Source organism: Dermacentor andersoni, chromosome 1 (assembly GCF_023375885.2).
Source record: "Dermacentor andersoni chromosome 1, qqDerAnde1_hic_scaffold, whole genome shotgun sequence".
NCBI classification, from domain to species: Eukaryota; Metazoa; Arthropoda; class Arachnida; order Ixodida; family Ixodidae; genus Dermacentor; species Dermacentor andersoni.
Genome location: NC_092814.1, coordinates 255,807,783 through 255,821,473, shown reverse-complemented (window position 1 = coordinate 255,821,473; position 13,691 = coordinate 255,807,783). Strand labels below are relative to the sequence as shown.

At 46.7% G+C, this 13,691-nt stretch overlaps 1 protein-coding gene across 2 annotated transcripts in view; it reads right to left on the bottom strand.

Moving 5' to 3' along the window:
- LOC126548054 (uncharacterized protein CG3556) overlaps positions 1–13,691 on the bottom strand; it is a 109,902-nt gene that overhangs the window by 35,830 nt on the left and 60,381 nt on the right. For both annotated transcript variants that reach the window (XM_050196134.3, XM_050196136.3), the window contains exon 5: positions 10,966–11,182. In XM_050196134.3, coding sequence (XP_050052091.1) covers positions 10,966–11,182 — 217 coding nt within the window. The remainder of the gene's footprint in view (positions 1–10,965; positions 11,183–13,691) is intronic.

The window sequence follows — 13,691 nt, the reverse complement described above, 5'->3', positions numbered from 1 at the left end:
CCGCGTTTATTTCCTTCTAACCGTCAGTTTCGTCTGGTTTACTGCTACAACTTTCGTTATCCGTCATATTGGCTCAGTGGTTATGCCGTTCTGCTGATAGGCGGGTTTATTTCCTTCTAGCCATTAGCATCATCTGGTTTACTGTTACACCGTGCTTTATCCGCCGCAGTGGCTCAGTGGCTACGTCATTATACTGATAAGCGGGTTTATTTCCTTGGAACCACCACCTTCATCTGGTTTACTGCTACGCCATTTTTATCCGCGTTAATGGCTTAGTGGCTACACTGTTCTGCTGATAACCGCGTTTATTTCCTTCTAACCGTCAGTTTCGTTTGGTTTACTGCTACAACTTTCGTTATCCGCCATATTGGCTCAGTGGCTATGCCGTTCTGCTGATAGGCAGGTTTATTTCCTTCTAGCCATCAGCTTCGTCTGGTTTACTGTTACACCGTTCTTTATCCGCCGCAGTGGCTCAGTGGCTACGTCATTATACTGATAAGCGGGTTTATTTCCTTGGAACCACCACCTTCATCTGGTTTACTGCTACGCCATTTTTATCCGCGTTAATGGCTTAGTGGCTACACTGCTCTGCTGATAACCGCGTTTATTTCCTTCTAACCGTCAGTTTCGTTTGGTTTACTGCTACAACTTTCGTTATCCGCCATATTGGCTCAGTGGCTATGCCGTTCTGCTGATAGGCAGGTTTATTTCCTTCTAGCCATCAGCTTCGTCTGGTTTACTGTTACACCGTTCTTTATCCGCCGCAGTGGCTCAGTGGCTACGTAATTATACTGATAAGCGGGTTTATTTCCTTGGAACCACCACCTTCATCTGGTTTACTGCTACGCCATTTTTATCCGCGTTAATGGCTTAGTGGCTACACTGTTCTGCTGATAACCGCGTTTATTTCCTTTTAACCGTCAGTTTCGTTTGGTTTACTGCTACAACTTTCGTTATCCGCCATATTGGCTCAGTGGCTATGCCGTTCTGCTGATAGGCAGGTTTATTTCCTTCTAGCCATCAGCTTCGTCTGGTTTACTGTTACACCGTTCTTTATCCGCCGCAGTGGCTCAGTGGCTACACCATTCTGCTGATAAGCGGGGTTAATTCCTTTTAACCGTCAGTTTCGGCTGGTTTAATGCTACAACTTTCGTTATCCGCCACATTGGCCCAGTTGCTACTCCGTTCTGCTGATAAGCGGGTTTATTTCCTTCGAATCACCAGCTTCATCTGGTTTACTGCTACGCCGTTCTTTCTCAGCCGTAGTGGTTCAGTGGCTACGCCGTTCTGCTGATTAACGGGCTCCGACAGCCTAACTGAAGGTGGTCTCTCGTAGTCCTCTTTCAGGACGTTCAACGTTATCTATGAATGAATGTGCACAACTAATTCTTCCGACTGAAAGAAAGAATTTTCATATGCAAGCCGTGCATATACTTCATAGAACGGGCACGCGCTCTTTATGTGCCGCTCCGGCTTGTGCAGAAGTACTTGGCTTTCGCATATACGGGAGGTCGGTGACATTCCGTAAGAAACGGACAATTAGGTGGAATGACGCAGTGGACCGCTAACCCGCGACAGGGCTGATCGGAACATTTTGTGCGATTAACGCGACTTGGCGGGTCACGTCCGTTACATTTCAGTGGTGTATAATTTATGCAGAAAAATTTGGAGGATGCTAAAGCTTCGCCTTTAAGAGTGGAACGCGATAGCATTCAAAGATCTCTGAGTGCTTCTCTCGCTTCCCGTCAACTGCAGCTTATGTAGCCGTAATATTTACCGGGAAACACTGGCAGCGAACGCTATGCATGAAAGCTTTGTGTTTCTTTTTTTGATGGTGTGCAAGGAACCGAAGGGGCCGCGCCGCTCCTACTAAGACATACCTCAAACGGTAGCAGGAAAACGGTATTGCGTTAAAAGGGGTTTGTGTTTGAGTTTCCGCGTAACAGAATTACGTTTTCTCGTATATTCGAGTTACTATCAGACGCTATCATGTCTGCACGTTGTGTGTAAGTCATACATACTTTATGGTTTTTCTGACGCATTTTACTTTCAGAAATTCAATCAGTTCAGCAACTTCTTCGCGCTACACGGAGGGCTTGCGTGGTTGGGCATGCGTGGTTCGGAATTATTATTTTTGAAACGATGGTCGACACTGGACGCGGTACGCCGGACACCGCCGCCAGATTGTCTGCAAAACGGGGGCCTTTATCGCTATTGCGTTATACAAATTATTTAGCCTAAAGTTCCTGTTGCATGTTCATTTGGCAAACATGCTGAAAGGAATGTATGAGAAACTTTTCCCACTGAGCAAATTTTCTTAATCGCGCCTCCCCGATCATGATGATGACGATGATTTATTGGCATCTGCTTTGAAAGGGGGAGATGACAAATAGTCACCTAGCTTGCTTAAGTTAATCAAGAATGTTATACATTCTTTTCATTCAGCAGACGCAATGTTTGGGCTAGTTGGTGTTTGCTTAAGGACATATTCTGGCATGAAGGCGCAATTACAAAGTTGCTGCAACGTGTGTCTGAGCCTCTTCTTTGAAATTGTGCCTTGGCACTACAATATCTCGCTATGCTTTTCATTCTAGTATTTTTGTATACATCTTCTTAATCTTTTTTCGTTTCCTCAAAACTTCTCTACCTACCCTGTACCGCTACCTATGCCCGTAATGGATTTGGTCGTATTAATCGCACCGTGGATGGATGAATGCTATGAACGTCCCCTTAAACAGGGCGGCGGGTTGCGCCACAAATCTCTTTTACTTATTTTGGCTAATCTCTCAACTATAATTTTTAACAGACAAATAATTCCTAGCATCAAACTTTCTGGACAACTGTTGGGAACTTTGTTTTTGTACGCCTCCGTATTTGGTGGTCTTCCCACTTTTCTGCCCCCAAACCTTCACTCTCCTTTTACTAAGCTCTACTGCAGACATGTTTACTTTCCCCCTGTTATCCCTGCACCCACGTGCTCCAAGGAGGCCAGCGGACCTTAATCCGACAGCTAAAACCGACAGCCTATACCATGACGATGAAAAAGATGATGAGGATTTATTGGCATCCCCTTTCGATAACCATTTACTGGCACAATGGATGGATGAATGCTATGAGCGCCCCCTTTGGAGATCTTGGTGGTTGCACCACCAAGCTCTTGTCATTATATTGCCTAATGTCCTACCTTTATTAAAGAAAAAGAAGAAGGGGAAAAAAACACCACGAAGAATTCCCATGACCAAACTTTCTGAACCCCTATTGGGAATTTTGTTTTTGCACGCCTTCGTTGATTGCCGTCTCCCTACTTTTCTTCCACCAATATTCCAATCTCGCCTCTTAGTAATATCTACTGCGGAGATGTTTACTTTCCCCCTACTCTCGTTGAACCTAAGGGCTTCAAGGACGCCAGAGGTGCCTAAATCCAGCCCAGTTACGTCAGCGCCTCTCGTGGCGCCTTCTCTCCCTATACGAAAATTCTTTCGAAAAAGTTTCCTGACCAGAAGAAAAGTATTGAAAGACCCTGGTACTACGTCGTCCAGGATTTGGCTTTCATTTCGGTATCAGTGACTGTATACATTATAAATTTCGTGTACGGTATAGTAGTAAGAAGAATCGTCAACCAATTGCGACGGTGAACACATCATTAGCAAAGGAGGCCAGTCAATGAGAAATAATTTTTGCATGTTAAAAGTTCCATTAGGTGTGTTTTCTTGGAGGTGAAGCCTTCGGTCAACTGCCAGGAAAACGCAATCGAAGCTACATGTCTTTAATGATTGTTCTTTTTTTTTCATTCTTTCTGTCCCTTGTAATTCTGGTTCCCACCAAAGCCGTGTCCCGCTAACGAAGCCGTGGCCGCAATTCCGCCGGATTACGTTGGAAAAAATCTAGATTGCCTAATGTTCACTTAAGAGTTAAAGAAATTTCACAATGTAAGTCTACGAGGTGATGTACGCACGTAATCGCAAGACCATCTGTGTCAACGTACATTCAGTTCAAGGCCATTATGCGCAGCAACATTGCTGCGGACGAGCACGCACACAACCCCCTAGATCCAGGTTCTCCCTCCACACCTCTAAAGCCTCAGCCCCTCACCCGTCTTTACGACCGCCGAAATTCCCTCTGGCCGGACACACGTACTCTTATCCCAGCGCGTGCCTGCTTCCTCTCTCGTCACTTTACTAGGGCGAAGGAAGGTGGGCTAAACAGGCTGCAGGCTGGGGTGGCACTGTAGTTGGGACCTACATTTGGAACTGGTCCGGAGCGTAGGAAAAAGAAAAGGGGGGGAAGGAGGAGTTGGACACCGAGCACGTGCCCCCTCCATCTCCCCGAAATGTCTGTGTACCCCTGATACCCGGCATAAAACAACGTGGGACCACGCTGGCCTTACCCCTCTCCTCCACCCTTATCCCCCCGGCCAACGGTTTTGGCACGTAAGACCCCAGAAATGTTTAGCGACTGACAGCAGTGGCCATCAAAATAATCAGGGGGCTGAGCCCATATCAGCTATCGCTGTAAAAAGAAGAAAAAAAGAAAACGAGATAAAGAAAGGATGGCAGGAAAAGAATTCTTACAAAATACGGCCCCGAATATCCTACTGACGACAGTTTTTATTGTCGTCAGACCATGTAATCCACCAGCACTGGCACCCGCTTTGACACTACGGAAAATATTGTGAGGTGCCAAATATATCGCAAGCGGGGCAGGTCATGTTGGTGCACTGCAGTCGTTAGGAGTTAAGGTTATCCAGCAAACAATCATTTACGGACCACATCCGACGTTATCGCCAGGCACCTGTAAAGATCAGCGCAGCCTTTACAATCAAATATATTAAAATAGGGGCGGCCTATGTGAAATGACGCAACATGCTCGAGACGTAAAGCGGTGTTTCACAAAGGTGGCTGGCGCTAATTAGAAAAAAGCACAATGGAGCATAAAGAAAAATGCCCGGAGCTCAGTGACTCCTTTATTGCTTTACTCAATGATTGTGAACCATAGTTATGAGCTCTCTACTCGTTGATACGTTTTCAGGCTCCTCCTACGTGGCCCTGACAAGCTGTCAATACTACCGAATCGCTGCCTTAGTTATTAGTCAACGAAGTGTCATCTGGGCATCACCATCGTTGTCTCGCCACCATCGTCAGTGCGCTTATACCGTCATCTGGTTCAGTCTCTGCTTGGTTAAATTCTTTCTTTTACGCGCCGTGCGAACAAAAGGCTGACGAACGAATGAATGAACGAATGAACAAGATAGGCCCGTTTCCTCGTTCGCAGTAATGAACATTGTCGTAAATAGGTAGCAGACACGCGTGCTTAGCATCAAAAAGCCCTTGAAGATGTCCGGTGAATGTGTTTTACAGAGCAGATCGGCACCCTTTTTATTGCTAGCACACATGTGCGGTTTCACAGGTCACCCACCCACAAGGACGGTTCTGCTCCTTCGATTGATCCGGAAGGACAAAAGTTCAACGTGAACAACGCAAGACTAGAGTAGAAACGGTTTGCCTGCTCACAATTTCCCACCCCCTTTCTAGCTTCGAATGGACCATTCGACTCGGCGTCGGGCGATGCGACTACCAGAAATTTTTTGTTAGGGTCTGTAAGCTTCAACTCCCTTGAACAAAGGCGTCATTCATGAGCGCAGCAGGATTTCTCACTTCGTGCAAAGAAAGTGCACAAGAAACGCTGCATTTTGATGTCGTTTACATTATATAGGATCTTAGCGATCCCGACCTTTCAAGAAGGTCCTCCAATCTCTCCTCGCCACTCGTGCAACGACCTTTTCGCAGGCGACCTCTCGAAGGTGCCACCGTCATTGAGCTACGCGGGTTGATCCAAACCGCTCGCTGCATCCCAAACAGCTTCGAGCGGTGGCGGCGACCACGTCCGATGGCCTCCGAGACTTCGGTGTCTTGCAGCCGTAAAAGCTTGCCCATAACGGCGCTCGGGGCTAGCGACGTTGCCAGTCTCAAAATAGCCACTCCTCAAGTTAAAGCGATAAAAGAAAAACCGTATATTCTACTCACAATCCGGAGAACTGGAAGGCCCCTGTTTTTTGCTTACTCTTGGCTGCATAGCCTCCGAGGGTGATTTTCAGTTTTATTTTTGTTTTTTGTTTTTCATCATGGAACTTTTTGTATGCCGCCGGTTGCGGCCAGTGTTTACACCCTGCCAAACAACCGTAAATTTTGACGAATGTCTTCTCTGCCCCAAGCTGGCTGCGGATCCGGTGTTCAAAATGGTGGCACAGAAATGCAACAATAAAACCAAGCTGATGAATACGAGAAGGATAGGTTATTTTCGATGTCTCAGCAGATGTGGGTCCTGGCAGCTAACTTCGAAGCGCATGAGCATTTTCTTCAACATATGCATGGCAGGCGCTGCTCTACGCGATACGGGCAGAGCCAAACTATATTGGCCTGTTGTTTCAGATGGGCCTGGAAATGGGTCGCACTGGACTGTGAGAGGGGGTCAAGTTGCTAACAGGCTGGAAAGCGGTTAGCTTTAGTTTTTGTTTTGTTTACATTTCCGCATTCTCGTATATGGAGCATATTTTCGTGTCTGTAGTGTGCGTGCGCGTGTCATATGGCGAAAGGAATAGCCTAAATATCTTAAGTCTGCCTTGTACGAGCCGGCCCTAATGTAGCCTAGTTTCCCATTGACCTAAATTTAGCGTACAACAAGAAAACAAAGTGGTAGCGACCGCCTAATGTCCAGCATGAGTTGTCTATTCGAAAAGCGACTTCGGAGTTCTAAGGTTAATTCTCTTGTCACGTCGATGGAGTTTCAAGCAAGGTGAATGATTGATCAAAACTAGTATTGGTATTGAAGCCTGAAAGCTACAAATGGTTAAAGGAGACGCTGAAATGAAGGCCTTCGAATTAATTTTGTCACTTACAGTTTTTTATACACCTACAGGACCCTGAACTTCATGTACGCAGCCGCTTTACTCCCTTTCATTTCGACCCTGTAGGAATGAGGTCGTCGCTACCAGCAGTCCCGCTGGCGACTTTGTACTCGACAGCAGAATTTTACAGCTTCTGAGGTCCCATTACGGATATCTACAATTTGGTGCCACCAGTAGTAGAGCCTGCATATGAATCATGGCCGTGAGCTCACTTTTGTATTTTTCTTGTCTAGCTGTCTGATACACTCTAAAAATGTTTACACCCTTTGTGGCTTATATTGTCCCCAAAAATAATCTTCATCTGCCTTGCTTGCGTTTCCTCTCTTGAAAACTCGGCGCTCGCTCCTTTCCTGTCGAGAAGGCTGTGTCAAGCTGATAACGCGCAAGTCGTTCGTGACTAGGAAGTGTCGGGCCCGAAGTGTTAAAGAAGGGAAATGCGGGCAAGACAGATGACGATTATTGTTTGGGAACAAAATACAATTCCACCGGTGTAAACTTTTTTTTAGAATGTATGACAGGACACTGGTATGGAGCGAACGCTCAAGTGATCAAGTTCATTAATTGAACATCTGTGCTGCTTATGCTTGCTGGTATTATGCGAGATATCAGAGCTATCCATGTAATTGCTTTCTAATTATGTAAATGGGTAAACGACATATTTAACTGCCGTTTTTCCAAACTCACATGCATTTCAGAAGAAACGCTTTAACAGATACTATAGCCGAATGTTTTTTAATATCTCGGAGTACACTCTATCACCAAAATGACGAGCCGTAGGAGCGTTGTGGCTTTGGCGTTGCGCTGCTATCCAAGGCACCTGATCAGATTCCGGGCGCCGGTGCCGCATTTCGATGGGGACAAAATGCGAAAACGCCCCTTTCTTGTGCACTGGATGCACGTTAAAGAGCCTCAGGTGTTCGAAATTATTCCGGAGCCCGCCACTGCGGCGTGCCTCCTTATCATATAATGGTACTCGCACGTAAACTCCCAGAATTAAATTTTTTTACGGCCCAAATGCAAAGACCACCGTTCTAGTCGCAGTGGCGTACCATCGCATGTACGCGAGGCTACCGCCGCCAGTTTCTGTTTGCAGCATTATTAGAGACCAACTTCACGACACTTCCAGCGCCGGCGAGCACACAGTCAACGTAATGAAAGTGGTACACTCCAGCGTTGAGGACCGTGGCTTTTATACTTTTACGGGAGAGCGTATCCCGATCAAAGTTTCAAGGCACATCATCTCGAATTTTTCGCTACGAGAAAGCTTAATAAAAACAGAGAATAACTGCACACACTTTCTGTTTATACAATCTTAGACACATTCTTTAACCTGTACTCTGATTTAAAAAAGGCGGAAGTTGCATATGTAGATCGTCAAGGTGGTTCAGCGGGTTAGGAAAAAAACCCGCTCCGCATGACTGTTTCAAGTGTCCCAAGTGCCTGTGAAACACACTATGCGAGGCACGGATGACAGTGCTCGTCACTCAGAAGTTGGAACAGTAGTAGTAGTAAAGAGAGAGAAACAATAAAAGAAAGGAAGAGAGGTAAGCGTGAATAACTGTCATGGCTACAATACTAGACCCACATTGAGCATTTCTCCTGGACACAGAAATCTTGCCAGGGTCGTGATATTATCGGACTGCATATCAACGCTCCAGCTACTGCAGTGAGAATTCCCACCGCACATTTGCCTGCAGCGAACATTACGCAGGCTAAAAAATGTTTTAGCCTGCGTGCCTGGAAAAGGCCGAGCTATTGACAGTCTGGCTGACGTACAGGCCAACGGCGCGAGTGCTTCAAGAGTACTTCAAGCACCGACCTACGGGCTAACGGCAAGAGTATTTCGTACAGGCGAACGACGAAAGACCTGCAAGATACTTAGCGTCCATTATTGCGGATATGATCGCATTTCATTCGACTCCGGGAGCTCAAAAGAAAGGTACCTCCGCGTTGAACACCGCTGTGATAGATTCACAACAGCTCCTTCACTAAATCTCAAGAAAAAAGCTGACTGCCTTATTCGATATGGGTGCTGCAGCCGAACGTTGGTGGAAAACAACATCCAGGGCATTTCTCAAGGCGATATACTCTGCAAAGAGGCCCCATTTTATCGCACTCAGTGAGGCGTGAGTCGCGTTTATTGTTGACACAGTAACGGTGGTACTGGTGAACACCAGAAACCATTGCCATATTGTAGTATGCAGCTTCAGTTCAGTGCAGTTCGGGCACGTACGTTGCCTCTGGCTAGGCTTCTGTGCGCGATGCAAGCAAGAGGTTTACAGAACGACGTTCTACAAGGTTTAACGCGACAGCGTTAAGGGTCCCGTGTAGCAGAAAATCCGGTGCTGACGTCGGGGTCCGGCGACCAGCGTCGGACGTCGTGCCGACAAAAAGATTTTCGATCCATCCATGCCCAAGCCCTCCATGTGGCGCAATGAAGTTACTGAACTAATTGAATTTCTCAAGCTAAAATAGGTAGAAAGATCGTAAAGTACGACTTACATACAAACTGCAGATATGATAGCGTCGGATGGTAATTTGAATGTACGAGAAAACATAATTCTCTTACGCGAAAACTCAAACAAACCCTTCTTTCAGCGTTTCTACCATTCATAGATCAGCCACGGCGTCTGCCATTTGCGCTCGCCGGCGCGTGAATATCTCGGAGGCTACGGAGCGGCGCTCCCGTTTCCTTGAAATGCTTCCAGATTACGCTCACCTCCGTCGCATCGCGGCCCAAGCAAGAGGCCGCGTTTCTACCAGAAAGCCCGTCTTCGTGAATAGCCTTCGCCGCGAGCTTTTCCCGGTAAACATCAGGGATACATACGCTGCAGTCGCCGGGAAGCGTGAGAAGCATTCAGGGATCTCTGAATGCCATCACGTTCCACTCTTAAAGGCGAAGCTTAAGTGTCCTCCAAATTTTTCTTTTCCCTAAAGTAATGGAAATGATGAAGGCTTATTGTATTAACGTGCTCACGGATAGTTGTGATCTGTCCACTTGCTTAGAGCTAGCAATTGTCATAACAACGGTGAACAGCCGATGAACATTTTAAGTATACTACTTGAGTTTTCGCGCAACCTAAACATTCGCTGTTGTCTCTGTGTAACGATTATACCGGCACTGTGCCGCCTGCGCTAACGCAACTTTCTCGCCACATGGTCATGACCACTCGGGGACGCCCACTTCGCATCGAGTAAGAGAGAGAAATACTTTATTGTGCAAAATATAGCAAGTGAATTGTGGAGTGTTCCGCCCCTGTTAAAACATTCGCGTTGTAAGATCCGCTGTAAGATCTAAGATTCTCAGATTGCCGCTCCTTAAACATTGCACCGATGTGTGTGTGCTAACACTGACAATTAGCCCCTTGCTGCTCTCGGGTATTCGTGGCATAGCGCTAGAGCATCGCGCTGCTGTGCTTGAGGAACCCGTGGGACGTGGATTGAAATCCTCCCGGCACAGGCTGAGTTAGGCTAAGAATGCTAATCGCATAAAAAGAAAGCAATTTACAGTTTTTTTTGTTGCTACCAAATCCCTGTCATTGCCCGGCCACGTTCACTAATCATAACCGCTATCTCGATTGGCTGTCGGCAGTTGAAATGCTCTTGGGTACGGACTGTTTTGTCAATACTGGCCCAGGCTACGCGGGCGCTGAAGACACCTCACTCCATCCTCCTCTCCGCTTTCTTCTCCCGCTCTAAATCTCGCAATGGGGCTAGATATCGTAGTGCTTATTTTCCGAATCTACTCTTTTCGTCTTTCTTTGCCGGTGCCACCATTTCGTTAGGATCGTCCAACCAACCGGATGTATGAAAAGGAAGGAATACAAGCGAAAACAAGAACTTCTACGAAATACTGCCTGTGGTACTGTCCAGCCTATTTGGTGTATTCGAAGTGGATTACAATTACCCAGGAACTTTCAAGTTGATAGCTTCTCTATAAAACTCAGATAACGTTTAGAACGCGGCTCCTGACCGGCTGAAACCGGATCGCGCTTTCACAGTGGTCAGTAGCGTCTGTGAAGAGCGGTTCTGCCGCTTCCTTTTCGGTATTGGTTTCTTACGCGCCGATGCCGAGCCATTGTCCGCCGGGGAACAGAAGCGCCGGGCGTGCGAGGCGAGGTCGGCGAGCGTCCTTCCGGCCAGCAGTGGCGCCACCTGGGTGGTGGCCAGAAGGCCGCCGAAGTGACCGTCCCTGTGCTGCGCACGCCGGAGGAAGTTCAGTGCATCCTGTCGGCGCCAGGACAGATGCGTGGTTTCTGGGTCGACGGCAACCAGTGCCTGCGAGGACGTAACCGTAGCTAGAAATCGATGTCGCTGCAGTGGCTAGCCGCCTATGCGTTTGTCAATTCAATCGCAATCGCGGGCATGCTACAATGGCGCTTCCCTATAGACCGTTTCATCGGGCGAGGAGGAAAGGGCACGCGGAGAGCCTTTCCTCCTCTCTGGCTTGGGCGATCCGGCGCGGCGCTGCTTGAAAGTATTGCTGTCGCGTGCTGCGGAACGATTTCGAGATGTTTTAGATCCTACTTTGTGAAATTTACGCCATGTTCGTTGATACAAGGTCGTCAGGGAAGCCTTTCGGTGCTTTGGTAACTACTGTAGGCAGAAATATTTCTTGGGGACGCAAAAATGTGACACGCATAATCAGCCGCGGTGTACGAGCATTATCAGTCGCGGTGCGTGTATGTGTTGTTTACTATTTTGCTTATATCGATTTTAATTCAAGAAAGAAAACCGGCGTCTCTGTATTACCAACATTAAATGGTAAATCAGCTCACTGTCTGATGGATTGGCGTAGGCAGTAAAACATAAAACATAAGAGCGCATGCTCGTGCACGGCCAACCTAAGGCAACCACGAAACATCTGAGCGGCAGGCGCTATCAAATATTTTTGATACACTGGCATCGTTCTCACGCATTTCAAGTCTAGTATGCTTGAAATTACCATATGTCTACGCTAGCCTTGCTGCATGAGGGCCATGGCGCTGCTCAACACAGCGACCACTGCGGTTGCTGAGCCAGCATGACACACATATAAGCTCTGTGCTTCGGCATTGCCTTTTTGGCCTGTATACAGCCATAATATATGAGAGGGTTCGCATAAAAAGAATGCGATTGCTATTTTTGAGCGCAAAATTTCCGTAATACGTGTGAGTGCGTCGTAGAGAACTGAACGAACACAACCGAAAAAAAAAGATTCGGTTATCATCCTCTTTCTCTAAAAAGCCAGAGAAAACGGGCTAACGCCGCACAACGTTTGTAAATATATAACCACTGATGCCGTATGCTTGGACCATGCGCTATACAGAACAAAGATATCTGTAATCCAGCACCTACTACTGCTTAGGACGCTCGCGCAGTTCGTAAACGGTCGCTTTGCTGGACAAGCTTAATTCAGACTGTAAGGTATGCTGCTATTACTAGCCAAAACTATTTTATTAATGGGTGGAAACCTCATCCATCCAACCAAGTAGTCACGCAATGTAACCTGCAGTGAACAGTTTGAACGCTTGTCAAACAGCACAGCTCCTATCGTAGCAGAACAGTACCCATGCTGTTACGATCGTCGCGTATGTTTTACGGCTCCTAAACCGCAGCTTAGAAATAGAGGATAATACTGCAATAAGGTCACATTAGTGATTGGAACATTTAGAAATACACAATTGATCTCCGAGGCTGATTGTAGGCTCAAATATGCGAGCACACCCCCATCGCGCTGCGAGTTCCGTCCACCTCAACGCCAGCAGAAATTCCGGCCATGACGCCTTAAACCACTCCAGCACGCCTCACAGAACCGTTTACCACGTAGAAGACGCACGTCATACTAAACAGACCGCACGACCGCGAAAACAAACGCCAGAACCTACCGCCGAGCGTATACCTGCCAGGCAAAAGACCGCTTTCACCCAAGCCAGTATGGCGCTGCTCATAGGCGGCGCCACTGCGTTCACAATATGGCGGCGCCTACGAAAAAACGGTCTATAGAAAACCATACAAAGCAGTTGCTGTGCCTTTGGAATGGTACACAGTGTTTACTCTTCGTGCTCGTAAACAGAGCTCGTTAAACTGAATAACCGTCGTCAAACCAATGAAAGTAAATGAAAGGTGTTGAAGTAAAAATAGCTTTTCATTATGTTCGTATGTTCATATCCATCGCGTGATGTTACGTTTCCTGGCGAAAAAGTATGCGGCGTGATATGCCCGCAAAATCAAGCTGCTGCCACATGCCCCATAGTTTTCATCGCTCTGTCCAGCTAGATTCTGCGAAGCCTTAGGTTACGCTTTTCAACAGCTTCATTCGTTAAAGCTGTTGTATTTGCTGCTTATTATCTTTTCAATGCCTTATCCGTCAACAAATGCATCGTGTCCCATAGGCAAACTGTGTTCTGATGTACTTACATTGACAAGTTTTCTAACTGGCTGGATATGCGTATCATTTACTTTAAGTAGAGCTGAGCCACCATGCTCTTATTCCGGTAAAATTCTGGGGCCAAATTCACAAAAGTTTTCCTTCCTAAGACCTTCGTGTCTCTGGTTCGCAGCTTTTGCTAATAAATGACCAACATCCTAACTGGGTGACACCAGCTCTTAGAAACAGTTCTATCATGAAATCGTTTTGTGAATACGGGCAGTGTCCCGTTTGCAAGCGCAAGCTGTTCGTTGTAAAAAAAAAAAAAAAAAAAAAGAAGAAAGATGCAGGACTTCCATGAAACTGTTCTTTCGCTCACTATCCTGGCCCTGCTTTTACTCAGAAAGGAGATAAAAGTGATTAATTTATTGATTTCGT